At 43.4% G+C, this 19,965-nt stretch overlaps 1 protein-coding gene across 1 annotated transcript; it reads right to left on the bottom strand.

The window, feature by feature from the left end:
- Positions 1-15,085: 15,085 nt before the first annotated feature.
- Positions 15,086-19,359, bottom strand: DMRT2 (doublesex and mab-3 related transcription factor 2). The gene is made up of 4 exons (XM_005522764.2): positions 19,111-19,359; positions 18,175-18,543; positions 17,988-18,090; positions 15,086-16,411 (listed from the first exon to the last, which is right to left on the bottom strand). Exons 2-4 carry the CDS (start codon positions 18,523-18,525, stop codon positions 15,354-15,356), a joined length of 1,512 nt encoding a protein of 503 aa, XP_005522821.2. The 5' UTR covers positions 18,526-18,543; positions 19,111-19,359; the 3' UTR covers positions 15,086-15,353.
- Between the last annotated feature and the right edge of the window lie 606 nt (positions 19,360-19,965).

Raw genomic sequence — 19,965 nt, forward strand, 5'->3', positions numbered from 1 at the left:
ACATTGAATTAGAATAAATTTAGACCAGAGACACAAAAGAGTTATGGAGACCCTTCCAGTAAGTCATGAAATTCAGAGTGGGCCTGTTATATTTTAGACTGCTGATGGAACATAGGTATTGCTGGGTCCAGTCTTTTTCTCAGACTTCAACAATGGTTTGATCTAAAGGATGCTGAGTGCATACATCACAGGGGGGAATAAAAGGCTTGCTAGGGAGGGTATTAGTCAAGCAGCCTATAGACAGCATACAGGTGGATGTAGAGGAGCACCTTTTGGCCCAGCACAGAAGCCCTTGCAGTAGTGATGCCAAGATGATTTTTTGCCTGTTTTTTTTATAATTTTTATATATCCTTAGTATTCTTAGCATGCATACCTGTAATTCCTTAAGTCTGATAACTTAGCATAACTAGTGTTCTGTTAGGCCAGGAGACCAAACATCCTAAAGGCCTCATAGTAGGAAACCAAAAAACCCTGCACTATCTTGGGCAATCAAGGTCAACTCTAGAACATATCCTGTAATCTAGAGACTTGGCCCATCCAGGGGGGAATTCCTCAGGGGACTATCACACCATTCATCCAGGCCTTCCACTGGGGCATCTGTGTTAATTAATTTGTAAGGTCCATAAATTGTATAGGCAATCTGTCGTGGGTGTGCACTGCGGCACATCCACTTTGGGGAAATGGTGCACCCATAAGGATCCTTATTGAAATACCAAGGTAAAAAACCCTTATCCCTTAACCACGTCTGGCTCTCAATTTTTTAAGACCAGGAAACAGCAGCACTAGGAACCCACATAAAAATATTAAGATATCTGTGATGAAGGCACTTGATGGATGAAATATATGGATGTGGGAAAACATGGCCAAGGAGAACTGGAAGGCAGTGTTGGAGGGTGGGCACATCTGAGGAATAAGTAGCTGTGAGACTAAAAAGGGGATAGAAATTTTAGGGTAGTAGCTATGAAGGGAATACGTGGTGCCTCAACCATGTACTGGCGAAGAAAGTGCTCATCGGCAAGGAGCTCATTAACTGCTGCCCTAGCAATTCCTCGAGCACATCTATGCAGTCAGGACAGACAGCTCTTGGGAAGGTGGTTGTGCTCCTTCCTCTCTCTCACTGACCAGCAGCATTAGCCTTGTGTTGTACAGAACACACAGGTTTCAAGTTTGTTTAATTTCAAGTCTGACGTATCCCATCTCTGGCAGCTTGGCACTTGCCTGCTCTGTCAGCCAAGGCAGCGTGAGCGCTGTGAGCAGGGGGAGCATCTGAGAGACAGATCCTGCTCTGGTGCTGACTGCCTGCAGAGCATAGAAGAGTCAGAGGCTCATCAACCCATCTGGGATTTATTAGCTGCTAGGAGCATATCCACAGATGCCAAGCCCAAATTACTACAGTTTATTTGTCAGTTCCTTTGCCTAGTTTGCTGGTGATCACTCCAAAGAGAACCACTAAATTTTCTGCTTCAGGTAGAGGAACTTGCAAAGGTGTGTGCCCCTAGCAAGGAACATGTGAGTATTTCAGGTTGGAGAGGGAAGCAGCAGGCTTAGATAGTCTCTGACAACATACAGAAGAGACTTTCAGGACCAGGAAGATGTCAAAGGAGAGACCATGAGGAGTTTATATATAACTCCTTATCTAGGCAGTAATACGGTGCGAACAGCAGGGATGCTCTCTCAGCTATGTTATCACTACACCTTAACTTAAACTTTTGCTTCACTTCAGACCTATTTAAATTTCTCTCCCTGTATCTTTCTAGTCACATGCTATGGCACCGTTAAAGCACAATTTGTGCTTACCATGGGAGAAATAAAGCAAGTAATCATAGCCCACAGCCTGATACCTGTGCTAACAGACACAAAATTAAATTCCTAGCATAGATACTTAATTTGTGACCCTCTAATCTTTTTAGACAGATTATTTGCTACTCTTTTTCTGCTGGTCAGCTCACACAGGGAAGAAAGAGGGTACCCTTCGTGCCTTAATACAGTATGTGTGCACACAGCTTTCCTAGAAGTGCTTTTAAACACTTCCCAGTCTTTCACCCAGAAGGTGACCTGGCACACAGTCTCCCTCAAGAGACCTCTAAGAGTTATTTTTGGGCACAAGACAGTTTAGCAGTCTAGCTCCATCTCTATACTGTGGTTTTTATCATGTTTTGAGCAACTAACCTGTTTCTGAATGTAGCTCTGTAATAAAGAGCCTTCAGAGTTTATCCTTTTCTGCTAAGGCTACTCCAGCTGTACAAAGTGAAGTATGGAAGAGGGATTTGTCTTGTCAGACTCCTCCAAGAAATGTAGAAGGCTGTAGAAAAGAAAGTGGCTTCAGCAATTCCTGTATCCTACAAGAAAAGGATGTTCAGGAAAGTGAGTAGGAAGCTGAGAGCGAAAAGAAGATGCTCTGTACACTGAAAAGGAGTCCACAAATCAATATTTAGGCTTTTCAAATTTTGTTTTAAACTTAAGCATCTATACACCCTCCTGTTATCACTTTAAGTCTTCCATGAGACCATAAGACTTCTGTTGAGATGTTCAAGTTCTCCACAGAAGAAGTCAAATGCTGTGTTTCCAGACTGCCTACAGAATCAGAAGGAATTGGAAGGTGGTGTAAAAATGCAAAAGTCATTAAAATCCTGCCTGTCTCTGAAACCAGTAGAAGTAGGTTGGATTTAGCTGAAATGCTCTTTTGGCTAAACCAAGCCATGGGAGGAAGGTTAACATTATCCCTTGCAATGAAGAGCTGCCTGGCAAGACATAAATACTGGTGTGCTCTTGTGTAGTGTGCATCTGTTGTGGGTACTGGCAAATGCTGTATTTAAACACCTTCTGGGGTGGGAATGTGAACAGTGGGAAGCCCCTGCACGTGGCCAGCTAGGATCCTTGCCAAAGCTAGATATGGAAATGTAAATTGTTTTCTTGGGAGCTCCTGGAAAGTTTATTCTCTTTCATTCTGTGAAATGGCACAAACCCTAAATGCTGTCCAGTGGTCATTTACATTTCCCTCTTGACAACAACTGACCACAGCAACATTTCCTTGGAGCAGGTGTATGTTCATGTGTAGCATGAATCACTGCAGGACTTCCCAGCTCCAGCCTGGACATTCTTGAAAACTTTCATCAAAGCAAGGACTGATGGTAGACTCATAACAGTTATGTCACAAATCTGTCCTTTTGGAAGTTTTGACATGCTGATACACTGCAGCTAATTTTCATTTACTTTATTGATAATATCTTCAAATAATATTTCCCCATTTTAAAACCTGAGCCTTTTGTGATTAAATCTATTTGATAACAACATTGCCTCATAAGTGGGAAGGTAAAACAATCTGGGAATGAAACGTTGTATAGGGCTCTTGGAGGCTGACATCTGAATGTACTTAGTGGAGAGGAAACTTTTCTTTTTTTTTTTACTTTCGTTTCTTGCTTCTTTTATCCTTAAGCTCAGTAATAAACTAGCACTCTATGGTTAAAAAGTCAGGAGAACAGATGTATGGTACGAGTGTATCAGGATCTGTACTTCAGCTATGGGGTGTAAATTATAAGGAAGTCCTTCCAAGAAGCTTTGAGAGTGTCTAGCTAGCTTTCATTGCAATTATATTGCAACAGAAAAGATGATGATGATGATTTTTATTAGTATTAGTATTATTAGTATTCCAGTCACTTGATTGCACTGAAGTAAGCACATCAGTCAAAGTTCATTCGGGGTTCACTCCTCAGCTTATTGCTTTTAAGGTGAGTCCTGAAGACATTTCACTGAGCACTGCACACATTCCCGTCAGCTCCAAGCCACACTTCTTATCAGGGGCCTGGCTGGACTCTGCTAACTCTGCTAACCATTTGAAGGCATGAAGCATCATGCAATAAATGTTGAGGATTTTGGTGTTAGCAACCACATGCTAAAGTGATTTTACATAGCTCTTTTCTTATCCCTGGCTTACCCTTCACTTTTTTCATGTGCATGTCCCTTTTGAGAGGGAACATGTCTATTGATTACAGCATGTGAAAGCTTGTTTTTATTACATTTGGTTAAAGTTACTTTGCCACCCTTTGAGGGTGTGGGTTAGCAGTGAAATGAGAGAGTTGAAATGTTGGGTGTCTGGATGTGGCTCTGTCCCCAGGTGTGGTGCTGTGCTGTGCAGACTGTGAGATCAACCTCCACACCTCACTGAAGCTGCTGATGAATCTCCTCTTGGGATGGGAGCTCCTACTCTCCTTATGAAGTGTTATTAAAGCAAAAAAGGATATACAGTTTATCAGTGAAGTCCCTCAATCTTAACAAGGTGTCTCTACCCTCAGCAGGAGGCTGTAAAAGAGAAACCAAAGAGGCGAACAAGCTTTCCCAAAGTGAAACTCCCTGTAGCAAAAAGCCAAAGGACCAGCCCACAAACTCACCATGGAGTTGTCTGCATCAGAGACAGGAATCCTGCTTGCATGGGATGCTGTCCTGCAGCCTGCAAAAACCAGGCTGAAATATGGAAGACATCTCTTTGTTGTCTAAGCCAAGTTTTACACAATCTACCCAGATCTGCAATGACTAGCAACAGATGTTGACCGTGGATGGCTCCCTAAGATGCAACCCTTCTCTTGATAATTTTTTTCTTAAGAAAATGCAACACATCTTGATGCTGTCATGCATTATCATACTAGATCCTCTCTGTCTTCCAGGCCCATGAATTTGAACTCTTCAGCTGGCAGAGACCAAAGGAGGGCATTTCCAGCTCCTTCGAAATTGCTCTGCCCTTTTCTTAGGAGCAGATGCCCCGTTATGTACTTATCAGTAAGTCTAACTAGTCACTTGTCTCCCTGTCAAACCAAGGAGTTGCCAAACAGAGCTGGAAATTATGTTAGTGTCCACATCAGTGACACATCTTGTTCAGCAATTTAAAATCTAGAAGAATTTAATAAGTGGATACTTTCAATATCAGTGTTCTCTACTGATGACTTGGCAGAAGTCAAGATGACTTTGTTTTACGTGCAGGTACTGTCACCTGGATTTGCTGAACACAGGATTTTCAGCTTTTCTTTTGGTCAAAGCATCAGTCTCATTATTCGCTGTACCTTGTTTTCATAGACATTTTCAGCAGTAAGATGCTGTGGATGGCACAGCAGATGGTCTTCATTTTCCCTGAAGTTCAAATACAAGTTTCTGCATGTACCTCAGCTTTTTGCCTTGTGATTTTATTCTCCCAAACACTGTAGTTGTATTTTCTTAACACAATAACATATTTCCTCTATATAAAACAACAGCAAGGAGAGGATGGTTCAGAATAACTGTAGGAAGGAATTAATCAGATCAGCTGCTTAATAAAATATCAGACATACAACTGAGGGTTTTTGGGTTTTTTGGTTGTGTGGGGGTTTTGTTTGGTTGGTTTGTTTGTGGGTTTTTGGTTTTTTTTTGTTTTGTGGGGTTGGGTTTTTTGTTTTTGTTTTGCTTTTTGCTTTGAAGAATTAAACCACATTTGGAAGCTCTTGAGCAAACCAACAACACAACAGTTTGAGGACAACCACTTCCATTTAAATAATTACTATAAGCAACTGCAGAATGTGTCAATCAAGCATTTTGGAGGTCTGCCTTCTGGACTCAGCTGCTAAGTCCAAAGAAGCACCAGAAATCACAGTGTTTCAGAAAAGCTTGAAAACACCTCTGCTGAAAACCTTCATTCTGTCAGATATTTATGTCTTCTAGCAAGTGGCTGTGTGGAGATGAACATCTCTGCTTCATCTTTGGCAGCAATGGAAATTGGGATGGCTAAGACTGCAAGTTGAAAGACTGAGCTCTATATTTTATCCCACTCTCATGGTGTTTTCTGAAATGACATGTCAGAAGAATATTTACAATTGTAATGTATTCCATACATTTTCTGGTATAATCGGTACACAAGAGACTCTTTGGATGTACAGTCACTAGGGAGTAGTACCTACCCTGTTTTGACTCAGATGCAGTATGATCTTTACCCTTTGCTGTAAATTGGCTCAGAGCACATCTTTATGTGTCAGTTTTGCTACTCACTTTCAGATGTTACCAACTTCCAGCATTATGGAGCTGCTTTACACTTTACATGTGATTTTCATTTTACACATTTTTCAGTTTCTTCATATGTCCAAATGAAAAACCCAGAATTCAGGGACATCACATGGTTTTATGATACTCTCTGGTGAGACTTTGTATTCAGAACCTAATGAAGGGATTATCCTCATCCACATGTGGTATTTTGCAGCTGTAGGAGATATGTTATTATTCCTTGTTTGTTTTGCAGCTTCCACACAAGCATGCTGATCTGGTTGCTTTGTAGAAAGCCTTTACAAGCCACTCTGGGGAAGGCTGTTTTGTAGCACAAGAGCCCAGTCCTAAGAACAAGTAGAGCTGATACTCAACTGCTGCCACTTGCAAAGAGAGGCAAGGAACCAAAAACTTACATTGGAGGAGTCACACGTATGTCCTAGACAGAAGGAAATACCATGTGTGGCAGGAAGGGAAGGAGCTTAGGAAAGTATAAGATTAACTGCATGGGAGAAAATGACAGGAAAGCACATGAGAACAAATACAATTTTAACAGTTTCCCAAAAAGTTTCACATCTACTTTGCTTTGGAAACTATTTCATTTGTGACATATTCATTGTGACCATTTCATTTTGAAACATATTTCATTTGTGGACAGCAGCATTCTCAAGAACAACAAATTCAACAAGTTTCACAGATGCAGTATGTATGTTGGATAAAGAAGATACACCACACCTATGTCTCCATGCCAGGAGAAAAAATGGTAGGAGGAAGCCATACTTTTATTAGTAGTGTTACGGAGAATCCAGCTCAAAGAAAGGTAGATCCAGCTTCCAACCTTCCGTTGGGACCCTGGATTCAATCAATGTCTGTCTTGCAGAAAGTCTTGATTTGCATTTTCAGATGTCAAAGTGAGTGCCAAGCAAAAACTGAAGCAAAATCAGCTAAGAAAACACATGCCAACGTTCCACTTATTTTGTGTCTGCTGGAATGGTAATAAGCCATATCAACCAATTGTGTGCTTTAGTGCTGAAATGTGAGCAGTTAGAAATGGTGGAGTGCAAAGATTAGCTGTCTGTAATTACTGCACTGCAGAGTACCCCTTCACCTTCCCATCTTGCTCCCACAAACAAGACAACTCCGAGTTGCTCTGTCCCACTGCTTGGGAGTAACACCAGAAGCTGGATTAAGACAATGCTACAAGGATCCAGTTGTTAACATATGTATACTTTCCTTTCAGTAAGCCCGGACTTGTTACCAGTTGCCATAAATTACAGAAGATCATGCACTCAGCATAACCTCTGGCTCACACCCTCTGTTAGACACACACCCCTTTATGGTTAGCTACACCATCATGGCTTTGAGGTTAAATCATTACAAATAGTGCTCACTGCCCCATGGCTTCAGTCTCTATTGTCATTAGTTCAAAATCCCTAAGCCACTCTCCTCTAACTCTGAGCAGGTAATTTAATTGACTCGAGAAGAGTTTTATCCCAAAAACCTTTTTCCTCTCACTTCTTTGCATTGCAGAGCCTCTGAGTAAAGCCTTCATACCTAGCAGAGCATGCTTCCTTGCTGCTACATCTGCAAGTTGTTAGTTCAGATTTGCTGCTCACGCAGGACACGGCAGCTTTGTAAGCAAGTGGTTTTGCATGGAGGGGATAATCCAGTGTCTGAAAAAACGAAAGCTTTTTGATGGAAAAATCTCCATCAGCAGGCTCTGAAAGTGGCTGACTCCTGTTTTCTCTGTCAGTTTATGGAAGAGTAATGTGGAAAGGCACAGTGAGAGATGTGGTGGACGCTGTGCTTGAAGCTGAGGGAACTCCCTAGCATAAAGATTTTTAGTTGTGCTCTAACATAACTGCCTCACCTTGAGCCCAGGATGAAGTTTTAGCATCCCTTTAAATTACTCAGGTTTGCTTAGGTGTGCAATATGATTGATGATATGCTTTCAGAATTTCACAGCTATTCCTTTTCATACTTTCTTTTCAGACACTGAAGTATTAAAGTCACAGGAAGTAGTTTGTTCTTGCTCTCGCAAGAATCAGTGCTCATTGTGAATATAGTATAGAATGCAGTGATTTAAGAAGAATTTATTTCATTCCAGTGAAAATGACAGAAGTATTGGGAAATGCAAGTTCTTCATTGCATGACCTGAGTCAGGGTGGCCTGGTGGACACTGAGATGACCAGAAGACAGCAGTGTGCTCTTTGGCAAGTATGTCCAAGAGCACGGTGGTCTGTATTTGGCAGTGTTGCCAGCTCTTGGAAGGAACTGATCCCTCCTCCCTACTCAGCCCTGTGAGATACATCTGGATTACTGTGTCCAGTGCTGGATTCATCAGTACAAAAGGACATATTGGAGTGAGTTCAGCAAAGGTGCCTTGAAGATTGTTAAGGCGCTGGGGCATCTCTGATATCAGGAAAGGATGAGAGAACTGGGCCTTTCTAACCTGGAGAGCAGAAGACTCAGGTGACCTTATCACTGTGTATCTAGTGGGAGAAAAAAGACAGACCTTATAGTGGTGTCCAGGACAGGAATAAAGACAACAGGCACACACTGGAATACAGAAAATTCCACCCAAACAAAAAAAAAAAAAAAAAAAAGTTTTCCTGTGCAGGTGCTCAAACACTGGAACAGGCAGCCTAGGGAGGCCGTGGAGTGTCCATCCTTAAAGATAATCCAATATGAACGTAGCCCTGAGCAACCTGCTGTGGGCAGGAGTGGCACTGGCCTGCAGAGCTGCCATCCAGCCACAGTGCCACCACAACTCTACCCCGTGGTTCTGTCACACAGCACTTAGTTCCAACTACTGAACGTGTTTGAGGATATACTAGAGGAAGTAGTACTGCTTTACAGGAGGACAGTTGAAATTATAATAAAGGCAAATAAATCTTCTAAATTAAATGAAGGATTAAATAAAATATGTTTTTGCACGTGGGCTGAAGTGTAAGGTTCCTGTACATTTGTCATCTCCAATATAGTAAGATCTGAAGATTTTTTTTCTGCTTTTCATTCATACATTCTGCTGCAGATCTAAAATTGCCAAAAAGTGATTTGATCTACCAATATACAGTTTACACTAAGATTTTGTTTTTTCTCCCTATAGACATAGTTCTGATCTTTATAAATCTCTTCCAGTCATTCTGTGACTAATTACAGCATCTTCCCACAGAAGATGAAGTCCAGTGTAATTTTCACAACGCAGAAGCAAGCCATCTCTGAAGGTGGACAGTTCACCCATGCCTTCTGTCTGACTTTAAAAAGTGGAGACTGGCCATGGCCAACTTATGGAAGAGATACAATGGGTACATGAAAACCAGGATGGGTGTAATGGGTGCCACTATTAGCTCTGACATGACGCATGAATACAGAAACTATATCACACATGGTAGTAGTTCACCCTGCCTGTTTCCTGTTCAGCTAAGCTGAGAAAGAATGAGTAAAAAATCTAGTAACTAGTTTGAGATCAGATTTGACTAAATGCAGTAAGGTATAGATGCAGACGCTGTGTCAGCCAGACAGTGTGACCGTAAAATGTAACATTCCTAAAACTTTGTATCTCTTCTAAAATTATTTCTAGATTCCATTTTGCATGGATAAGTGGGTAAGACCCTTACTGGGCTCCTGCTGTGTAGGTATCTGTAGGCTTGCCTATGCAGTTTTTTGCTTTTCCTTAGGTGGAAATTAGCATTTATGAAAAGGGGGGAAGGACCATTGCCCTTTTCCAAAGTAATTTTTCATTCTTCCAATTCTTCCAGCATCATATCTCAACATAACTGAATATGAGGAACCCCTCTTTTTTTCTGTTTTTCTGTTGGGTTGGTCACTGTGGAAGTTTTGTTTGTTAAGAAGGATGCTTCCTCCCATAAAACACCAACTGGTTCCTGTCTCTCCAGTCACAGTGACATTCCTGGCACTGATTTCCACATGCTTCCCCAGCAGCCCTTCTTACATAAGCCACAGTTGGTCCAGGTTTCAAAGCAAGCAAAGAGAAAATAACTGATCACTACTATCTGAGTTAAAGGAGGCATTATGTGTACTTTATTCTGTATACTTTATTATGTATACTTTATTCAACCAGCAGAAATTCAGAGGAGAAACTCAGTGACACAGTGGGAATCTTGTACCTCATGTGCAATGACTCCTGGTGCCAGCTTTCACATCAAGGTCAGCTGAATGCAAACTGTTTGGTCAAGAAACTGAAAGGCTTGGTCATACAAACAAGCTGTCAAATTGAGAACCTACCTCCCTGTTTTACACCTTAAATAAAGAAACTTAAATAAAGAATGTCAAATTCTCTGATTCCAGAACAATAACAGCTGGGTTCTCGTTAATGTTCAAGCTCCAGAGCTGCTAACTATACCAGGACTTGTTCCTTTACAGTTGGCCAAAAAGTGACTTGCTATTATGACCACAAGGAGATGAAGAGCTCAGACCGCAAAACTCAGAAAGGTCTTTGTTGTAGCAGAAGGACAAGCAGACAGCACAGGGCTATCTTATTCTCAGGCCAGAACTCATTCTATCTGATGATTTCACAAGCTTTTGAGACTTGACATCAGCTGAGTGACTTGTGTCTGGTTATCCAGTCATCTTGCCTGGATCTTCCTCAAGCCCAGCATCTCAACTTGCTGCTTCAAAGACATCTAAGACAATAGACAATTTGAAGACAGACTTTGTGTAAGATATCAGAGCTTGTGCAGTTACCTCAGAAAATCCAGTACCCAACAGAAAGCTGGCAACCCACCCTGTTGAGCAGGGATTCTCCCCCCACCTTCCACAGCCCCTTTTGCTATTTTCCTGTGCTGTTTTCCTGAGGAGCAAGCACTGTCACTTCAGCAGCTGTCAATAATCTACCTCTTCTCTCAGTGAACCCACTCCTGCCCAAGCTCCACAGAAAGCTGTTTCTTTGCCTTTACCTCCCCAGGGCAGCCTAACATCAGCACCACCAACACCAAGGCTAAGTGCTTTCCTTGCCAAAGGGTACTGCCATCTACTTTCAGGAGTCCACTTAAATAATCTGGAGTCAAGCTCTAGAACTGAGTATGTTCAAGGATTGCTCTTATACAAAATATGCCAGGGCAGAAAGAGGCAGTTTTGGTCTCTTGGGTTGGTCTCTTTCACCAGGCAGCAACTGACAGAACGGGAGGACACAGTCTCAAGCTGCACCAAGGGAAATGTAGGTTGGATATTTGGAAAAAGTTTTTTTACAGAAAGGGTAATAAAGTATTGGAGTGATCTGCCCATGGTGGTGTCACCATCCCTGGATGTGTTTAAAAAAAAGACTGGGTGTGGCACTCGGTGCTGTGGTCCAGTTTTTGGTGTTAGGGCATGGGTTGGACACGATGATCTTGGAGGTCTCTTCCAACCCAGTGATTCTGTGAATTCTGTTGCTGTTGAATCTTTCCCCTGGGCCAGGAGGCCAGGCAATAAGCCAGGTACTGCCAGGGTGCTATTAATTCCAAATTCCTCTAGTTGTCTACATTTATACACCTCTATGCACCTATAAAAAATTTTGTCTCAGCATGCATGTAGATTGTCTGTACTTCCAACAAATAGTTGGTTTTCTCTGATTATGCCATCACCCAGGCATGCTATTTTGCAGGCCTAGTGAATAATTGTTCTTAGTAATACTTTCCACAGCTGTTTTGTGCTCCACAGCCAGCAGAGGTTCTTGCCCTAATGTCCAAACCCAAAAAGCTGAACTTCCCAGGAGGCATGTTTTACCACCACATGAAAAAAGCTGTGAGCTAGAAGCCAAAAGGGCATCAGTAGAGAAATGCAACCTGACACCCGTAACTACAACAGAAATGTGAATCTTGTACTCAAGCCTGTTGCACTGTACAGGAGATACAGACATCCACACACCCAAAAATGCCATAGAAATTGTATTGAAGAAGCAGAGAGCATGGGGACCATAAGATATTTTACCAGCTGACTTACTGCTGCAAGACAGTGGCTTGCAGTAAGTGCTAGACAATTTCAGAGCAATGCCTTCACCTCTTTTCCAGGAGAGGAGGGACAGCTGCACCAGCAGAAGTGGACACTTGACTACTTCTGCTCTAGAGAAGCTTATGGCTTAAAGAATGCTATACAACCACTGTAAAACTGTGTGAGGAAAATCATATGCTGCCTAAGTATGTGCTATCTTGCTCAACCTACTAGCCATCCTCCCCATGAGTAATAGACTTTTTACACACTTTTAATAAAGGAAAGGGAAAAAAAAAAATAGGAATGCAACAAACTTTCAAGATGAATGAGAAGTAGGGCCCAGGGTCTATGAAAGAAAAGGAAATTTAAGTACAGGGTGATGTAACGGAACTGTAGCAAGACATGAGCAAGTGACTGTAAGAAATGCTGACTCCTGTGACATTTGCTTGTTATCGAAGCAATTTGTCCAAGTTTCATCTCAGTTTTTTCATTTAGTAATAGAAATGTCACTCCTCTCCTGATGACTGGGATTTGAGTAAAAAATCTGGGACACACATATATATTTATCAGTGTGCTATCCTGGGTTTGGCTGGGGAGATGGAGTTAATTTTCTTCTCAGGAGCTGGTACAGCATTCTGATTTTAGTATGAGAATAATGTTGATAACACACCGATGTTGCAGGTTTTGCTCAGTTTTCTTCCCCAAAGTCAAGAACTTGTTGGTGTCTCATGCTCTGGCACTGAGCAGGCACACGAGAATCGATGAAGGTGCACGGCCTGGATGACTGACCCGAACTGCCAAAGGGACATTCCACACCACAGAATCTCAAGCCCAGTGGCTGATCTTTTCTGGGGAAGGAGCTGGGTATTGGAGAGTGGGTGGTAAGCAATTGTATTGTACATCACTTCTCTCTCTTCAGTTTCATTCCTCTGTCTCTCTCCTTTTCATTGCTACAACATTACAACTATTACAGAATAGCTGTTGGTGTTGTTACTACTAATACATTTTATTTTGTTTCAATTATTAAACTGTTCTTACCTGAACCAAGTTTTATGCGGTTTTTTCTGATTCTTCTCTCCACTGTGGAGAGGGTGGGGGCATGAGCAGCTGCATGGTACATGCTTGCCAGCTGGGGTTAAACTTTGACGTGTGTGTACATGTGAATATCAATATATATTTAGAAATACAAATGCTTATTTCAGGTATATGTTCAGGATTTTAATTTTTTTCACTTATTTTTTTTCTTAAAAAGGTCAAGAGGTACCAGTCTGTCAGAGGGCTTTGGTTTTCTGGTCTTTTTTATTAGGAGATGAATAAAGACAAGTGATTGCCCAGAAAAAGATTTCAGATGTAAAATTGGACAATGGTAGGCACACACATTGTCAAGCAGAAAAAATATTTAGGTGGGACTAGTTCCAGTATCTGATATTGGTTCAGTATATAGATTCTTGAACTTTCTTTCATCTGTGATCTGAGTTTATACCAGCAGCTCAAAAAACAAAACAAATCAGATTTTTAAAAACAAAGGAAGTCCTGCTTAAGTAAAACTGCTTCTAACATTCAATGTTCAACAAAGCCAAAGAAGGAAACAGTGGTGAAAGATAGAAATTATGAAGAGTATCTCTCCATTTATTCCAGCTAAAAGCTGCTTAACTTGGTCTGGCTGCTAAACAGATTTACAAGCTGATTCAGCTCAAGCAAGTTAAAACTCCCTCTAATGGCAACTGGATAAAGAGCAGATTGAAAAAATTAAAAGCATCTCACTGCATTTGAAACCTATTTTTCACTAAGAAAATATTGGTATGAATTATTTTGAAAAGTGAAACTTTAGCCAGTGCCCAAGATTCTTTTAAATAACAACTTTTTTTACATTCCTGACATAAAGTTTTTGTGAGCTTTGTAAGATGTGCTATGCAAAAATTTACACACTATGAAAAATGTGTTTTCTCTAACCTGTCTGCTGCTTTAACAAACTGGCTTAGAAAAACACTCAGGACAGATGACTCCTCCTGTACACAGAAAGGGTCCTGGTTTTCTGTAACACCACTCCCAACAGTAACACTAAACACTTAGATGACTTAGTCACATAACCTGGAATTTACAAGCAAAATAAGCACTTAACCAGCGCAGGGAGTGTAATAAAATTAGAAAAAAATTACATTCTGCTCAAAAATACCGAACAGAAATTGTCCCTAGAAAATTATGAAAATTAAGAACAAACATAAACACTTTTCAATCGATGAGCACTGTATGCAGGATTAAAATGTTAAGGAAGGAAAGTAATTAAGGGATTACCTGTTAGCACTAGTTAGATGTGCTGGCAGCAACATAAAGGGAAAAACTTACAAAGTCACCAATTTAGAAAGCTTCAACCTCTGTTATAATGGGATCTAGCAATGCTTTTTTTCCCATAACCCGGAGGCAATTTCAGTTCTCAGATAATTTCTGCTGGATATTCTCCTTTATTTCTACCTTTATTTTCTATCCCTACACACAGATACGGGATTAAAAAACTGAGAGACCACTATTTGTTTTCTTGTTAGCAGTAATGATTCTGTGCATCATTTTTACAGCCTGAAGGTAATTTCAATTATTACAAAACAAGAATCTCAGGCTCTTGCCGGTCAAAAGTGAAATGTTCTCAGAAGGGAAATATTCATGGGGATAGAAATTCAAAGTAAAGTGAATTGAACATTAAAAAAAAAAAGAAAAACTAATTGTAAAAAGTAGACATTTTATTCAAAAACTGCATTTCAAAAAATGCTGACTTATTTATCAAAAGCTCATTAGAGTCATTCCCCTCAAAAACCAATCTAGTAACTCTCCCACTTTAGTAACAGAAGTTTTACAGAAAGGTGTGGAATAGACTAGTCTTTTGTGCTAGCCTGCTCTCCCCCTTCAGAATAAGAAAGGTATATGGAATCAGATCCAAACCTCACTTACATATATAAAAAGTCTTGTGAATTCACACTAGTCTACATGAACTGTTGTTACTTCTTGTAGTTACTGGAGGTTCACAGGAGAAATGACTGCTTACTCCAGCAACTTAAGTAGAAAGTACATTTATAACGGCAGATAAAATAAAAAGTGTATTTTGAAAGTAGGCCATACTTGCCTGCAAGATGCTAGAGACACGAGAAAGATCACTCCATGCTTGCAAGTAAACTCATTTTATTTAATGATTTGAAGGGCTGCTTAAAATAAAAACACTTTACAATCTGTACATGCAGTTTCAATTTTAAAAAATTAAATCTGTTTTTCAGAAAACATGCATATATATGTACATCATTTTGAAATAAAAGAAAGCATTACCATTTACTGCAGAAATTCATCTTTAAAAAGCTTTTAAGAGATAAGACAGGCAGGAGCAATTCTGCAGAAAGCAAAGCTTAGAGACTCCCTACTCTGACGGTAAAGTTTATTCATTCAAAGACATTAGTAACAGCAGAAGAAGGTCGTTTAAGGATGGATTCAACTGAAAATGACAGTGGCTCAGATGTTGGAAGTTTTGTTGTGGCCTGTTTTGCCCCAAAAAAGTCTTTTGCACATTTATCTACAGTAAACTTGTATTTTTGGTTCTCTTTAACAGCACACTCCCTGTATTTCTTAGAAGCATCCTCAAAAGTCTCCTTCACAAATGACATTCTTAACTCTGCTGTTGGAGTGTCAGGAAATGTCTGGTGGAACAGTGACTGAAATGCACTGTACTTGAGTGGTGGAGAGGGTTTGGTGCTGTTTTTGCTGATCTTGCTTAATGCCTGCTCCTGAGGAGACAAAGAACCCTTATCAGAAATTTGGGAGAAAGTTCTCTTTGGAGGAGAGAAAGCTGACCTCTCACGAGCTTCCTGATGAAGGCACAGTATTTCATTACGTGACTGCTGAATGTCTCGCGCGTGAGTCAGAACAAATGAATTTTCCACTTTCGGAGGCATGATGTCATGCTCAGTGTTTGGACAGTCCTGACTTTGTGAGACCTTGGCATCCCAACCTGTTCCAGGTTTGAGAGCTTGGACAGCAGTAGCATTTAACAGGCACTGCTGGTAGAGGAGAGCGTCACTAATGGGGCCACATTTTGGCCACACTAAGAACCTAGAAGGCAGGGGATACTGCCTGTAGGTAGTAGCTACACTGACATTCGAAGAAATTAGTTCCATGTTGCTAGGTCCTGAATACTGCATCGTTAGATCAAGGCAGGTTGGTAAAAAACTGGAAAATTCCTTGTTTGGATTATCAACTTGAGTAGTGTTGAAGGCTGTTTTATATGAATTGTATTCAGCTCCACGCACCATACGGTTAGGGAGAAAAAGGGCAGCTGCTTGTGTAGCTTCCATCATATCTCTCTCTTTATACTCTCTCTCTAGCATAATGTTTTCCAACTCCTTATCAGCAAAAGCCCGTCTCTTTCTCATCCTGTCACTTACAGGAGGTGGCAAGGGTGAATTCCCTCCCAGGTAAGAGTCTGTTGGAATAGGACGGTAACCTAAAACAACAAAGCAGCATTAGGAATTAAGCCACTTCATAAAAACATTAAAGCTGTGCTTGTACAACAGCTCCCTGAGCCAGTCCCGCCAAGCACTGTGCTCTTGCCACAGACCCTGGTTACCATCAGCTCCCCCACCATGAGACAAAGGCTGAGCAGCCAGGCACATTCAGCCCCTCACTGCAGATAAGCAAGCCCAGCTTTTTTGACATGTGTAGTATCCCTCAAAGCCAATTAATTGGTAGCTTTTTTAGAAGTAGTTCCAGACAAACAGATCGAGGAAGAAGAAGAAAAAAAATAAATAAAAAAAAAAAAAAAAGGAAAGCCCAACTGCGTGTTATGACTGGTATTCCATCATGAGTCTTAAGGAGAAAGATAACCATTCATTTTTAATGACAATTTTTTTTCCCACATATGGAAAGCATTCAATTATTTTATTTCTTCTGAACTAGAACTTCAATAAAACATAGAAATTCAGTTTCCAGCACATTCAATTACCAAGCTCTTTGGCTTAATTTAATATAACAGATAGGGTCCAATCCTGTTTGCTCTACCCAGACAAGTAATTCCATTGAATTAATGAAACTATTTACATGAGTCAGGAGAACAGGATTTTTCCTGTTTGCACCCCCATTCCTCTCATACACCTTTCCCCTTTTCAAAGGAAGATACCTATATCTACAGCTGGTGTCTTTTCTATTTTCTAAAGATGAATCACTATGTACACATTGCTAGAGATGGTAGAAAATTCCAAGGAGAACTAGGAGAAAAGAAGAAGACAGTTAAGATAGATTAGAGGAAAGAATACAGAATAGTTTTCAAAAGAAATAACTGTAGACGCAAATTAGAGGTTTCTAAAAGGACTAAATATTAATTGAGCTTGAATACACAAAGAAAAAAGCTTTCTATTTCAGAAAAAAAATTTAATTGAGAAGTACAGTGATTTATAGGGATATGGTTTGGAAAGTAATTAAAGCAAACATAGGAATAAATATGTGCACAATCCCAAACGGATGTGGGGAAAGAAATACACCCTTTCACTAAAATACCGATCTCTAAAATATCATTCTTCCATAGTTAATATTTTCGACAGTGTAAAAAATTAATCACCTTATTTTGCAGAGCTTACTACTGATAATGCCACAAACCGCATTGCTGTGTTAGGCATTCAGATTAAAAAAAAAAATTACTCAACTTACTCGTTTGCTGATTAACACACCCGCGAATAAACTACCCTGTGAATAAATTACCCTTGTGCTGCAAAACGCTGCTGGGCAGCCGTGTAAAAAGACTGCCAGCTTGTAACAGTAACTCTCAAATTTCAAACTACCTTTGCTAGCATTTCAGGCATTATTCTGGACGGAGGGGGCAAGGAACTGAATTTCTGCCACACCGATTCCAGCCTCGAAGGGCTGGAGCCTCCGTCGCCCGCCCGCCGCTGGCAGCGGGGAGCGCTTTAACGCCGATTTCGGGCAATTTCGCTGCACTTCACGGGGCGCCTCGGATGGGAGGTGCGGGGATTTCCCCGCTGCCAGGGGGCTGGGGGAAGCCGTGGAGGGGCAGAGGATGCTCTTACCTTCCAGGATGCTCTTGGCCAAGAGGCTGGGCGTTCGGACGTGCCTCTGGTAGACGGCTTTGCGCTCCAGACTTGCCTGCTTCCCCGTCAGCCCCTTCTTGTCCTAAGAGAGTGATGGGATAGCGCTGTCAGACCGGGGCCGCCCGTGCCGCCCGGTCCCGTCCCGCCCCGTGCCGTGCCCGCTCACCTCGGTGGCCTGCTGCCGTCGGAGCGCCACCTGGGCGGCCATGACGCGCTGCCGCTCCACCACCAGCAGGCAATTGGCGCACTGGCAGTCGCGCCAGCGGCAGAACCGCTTGTGTCCCTTCAGCCACGACACCACGCCGTGATTGCGGCACCGGGCACACTTGGGAGTGCGGCTCAGCTTCCGCGGTTCGCCCCGCCGCGGAGCCGCCGCCGCCGCCTCCTCGCCTTCCTCCTCCTCCTCTTCCTCCTCCGGGCCGGTGCTGCCGCGCAGAGCACCGGGTGCCTCGTCCGGCTCCCCTTCCAGGCTCTCCACGTCGATCTCCCAGTCGGCGCCGGCGCGTTCTTCAGCCATGGCTCCTCAGCGGCGCAGCTACAAGAGAGGGGTCAGGCCTCCCGCCCCCGCGCAGAACGGCAGCCGGAGCACGCCCGGCTTCCGAGGTGCCCGCCTGCAGCCCCGCCGAGCTGCGCCCGAGTCGGGAAGTCACGGCAGAGCCCGTCTGGCATGTCGTCTTTCCCCTTGGCGTCAACTCCGCTCTCTTGCGAACGAGCCACGCGGGACCCAGTTTAGCCACGACGGACGCCTCCCTCTCCCCCTCCCTCCTTCCCACCCCGGCTTATGGGGAATTGTGACAGCCCGCCGAGGCAGGAGCGCATCTCCTGCAGCGAAGGATGCGGGAGGAGCCGTCCCAGGGCAGTGCCCCGCGCTGTCCGGTCTTAACAGGGTCCTGCTTATTACAGGATCCCGAGAACCCTCCTGCCAGCTGCGTTCAAACTTGGGAAACAGGCAGAGGACAGCTGGACTTCACACATCGCCGCTGTCCACCCCAGCAAGCAAAGGCAGTATGAGCTCCTAGAGCTACCGGCGGAGGCTGCATATTCAGACCTACACCTGCTCCCACACGACCTCCCTGTCCTTGCTTCTGCACACCGCACTTACCAAAGGCAGATGGTGCAGGAAGCACGCAACCCCTCAGCTCCTCGCAGTTCGCAAGGCGCCGCTGCCCCAGACCGCCCGGAGACAAGGAACTCCCGATCCCCGCACCTGGGGCTTAAGGCTCCGCGACAGCCGAGACCCTGCGCCGTCGGGGGGATGGCCGGGTGGCGGGGCGGCCGTGCTGCGTGGCTGTGGATGCGCGCTGGCCGGACCGGCGATGGGGATGGTACGGAGTAGCGCCCGCCGCGCCGCCCGTCGCGGTCTCAGCGCCCGCCGCGCCGCCCGCCGCGATATCAGCGCCCGCCGCGCCGCCCATTGGGCGCCCGCCGGACAGCCGCCGCTCCGATTGGTCCGCGCCGCCCAGCCCCGCCCCCTGCGCGTGTGCCCGCCGGCCGCTCGTGGGTGCGGGCGCGGAGTGGAGGCGGGAGTGGGCGATGGGTGGTGGTGAGCTTTTATTCCGGGGAGAAAAAGGACTGCGAGAACAGACGGTAGCGCTCGTGATGGTGACAGCTAAGAAACCCGCTCTGCAGGCGAGCGGCGTCCTTCTGCCTGAGGAGCGGGCCGGGGATGAGGGTTTAAAAACCTCGAACAGCCACAGTATTTTTCGTTTGCGGTCGTTCCCGTTACTTGACCCGCTAGTGGAAGCTACGCGTGGCAATGGTCTTTTTTTCCCGAGTCGGAAAACGCGGTGAGAACCTTTCGGGTATTAAGGCGAGGAAAAATACTCGTCTATTTTTTAGCATTCCCTCCTTTCAGAAGGAACGTTTTCCACCGACACTGAGGTTTTCCCCCTAAATAACTTTATTTTATAACCTTGTTCCCGCCCCTCCCTGACCGAGGCTGCTCTTAGGGAGCTGG

This window comes from Pseudopodoces humilis, chromosome 4 (genome assembly GCF_049639895.1).
Source record: "Pseudopodoces humilis isolate 2021_Gansu_Grassland_sample_001 chromosome 4, ASM4963989v1, whole genome shotgun sequence".
Classification (NCBI taxonomy): Eukaryota; Metazoa; Chordata; class Aves; order Passeriformes; family Paridae; genus Pseudopodoces; species Pseudopodoces humilis.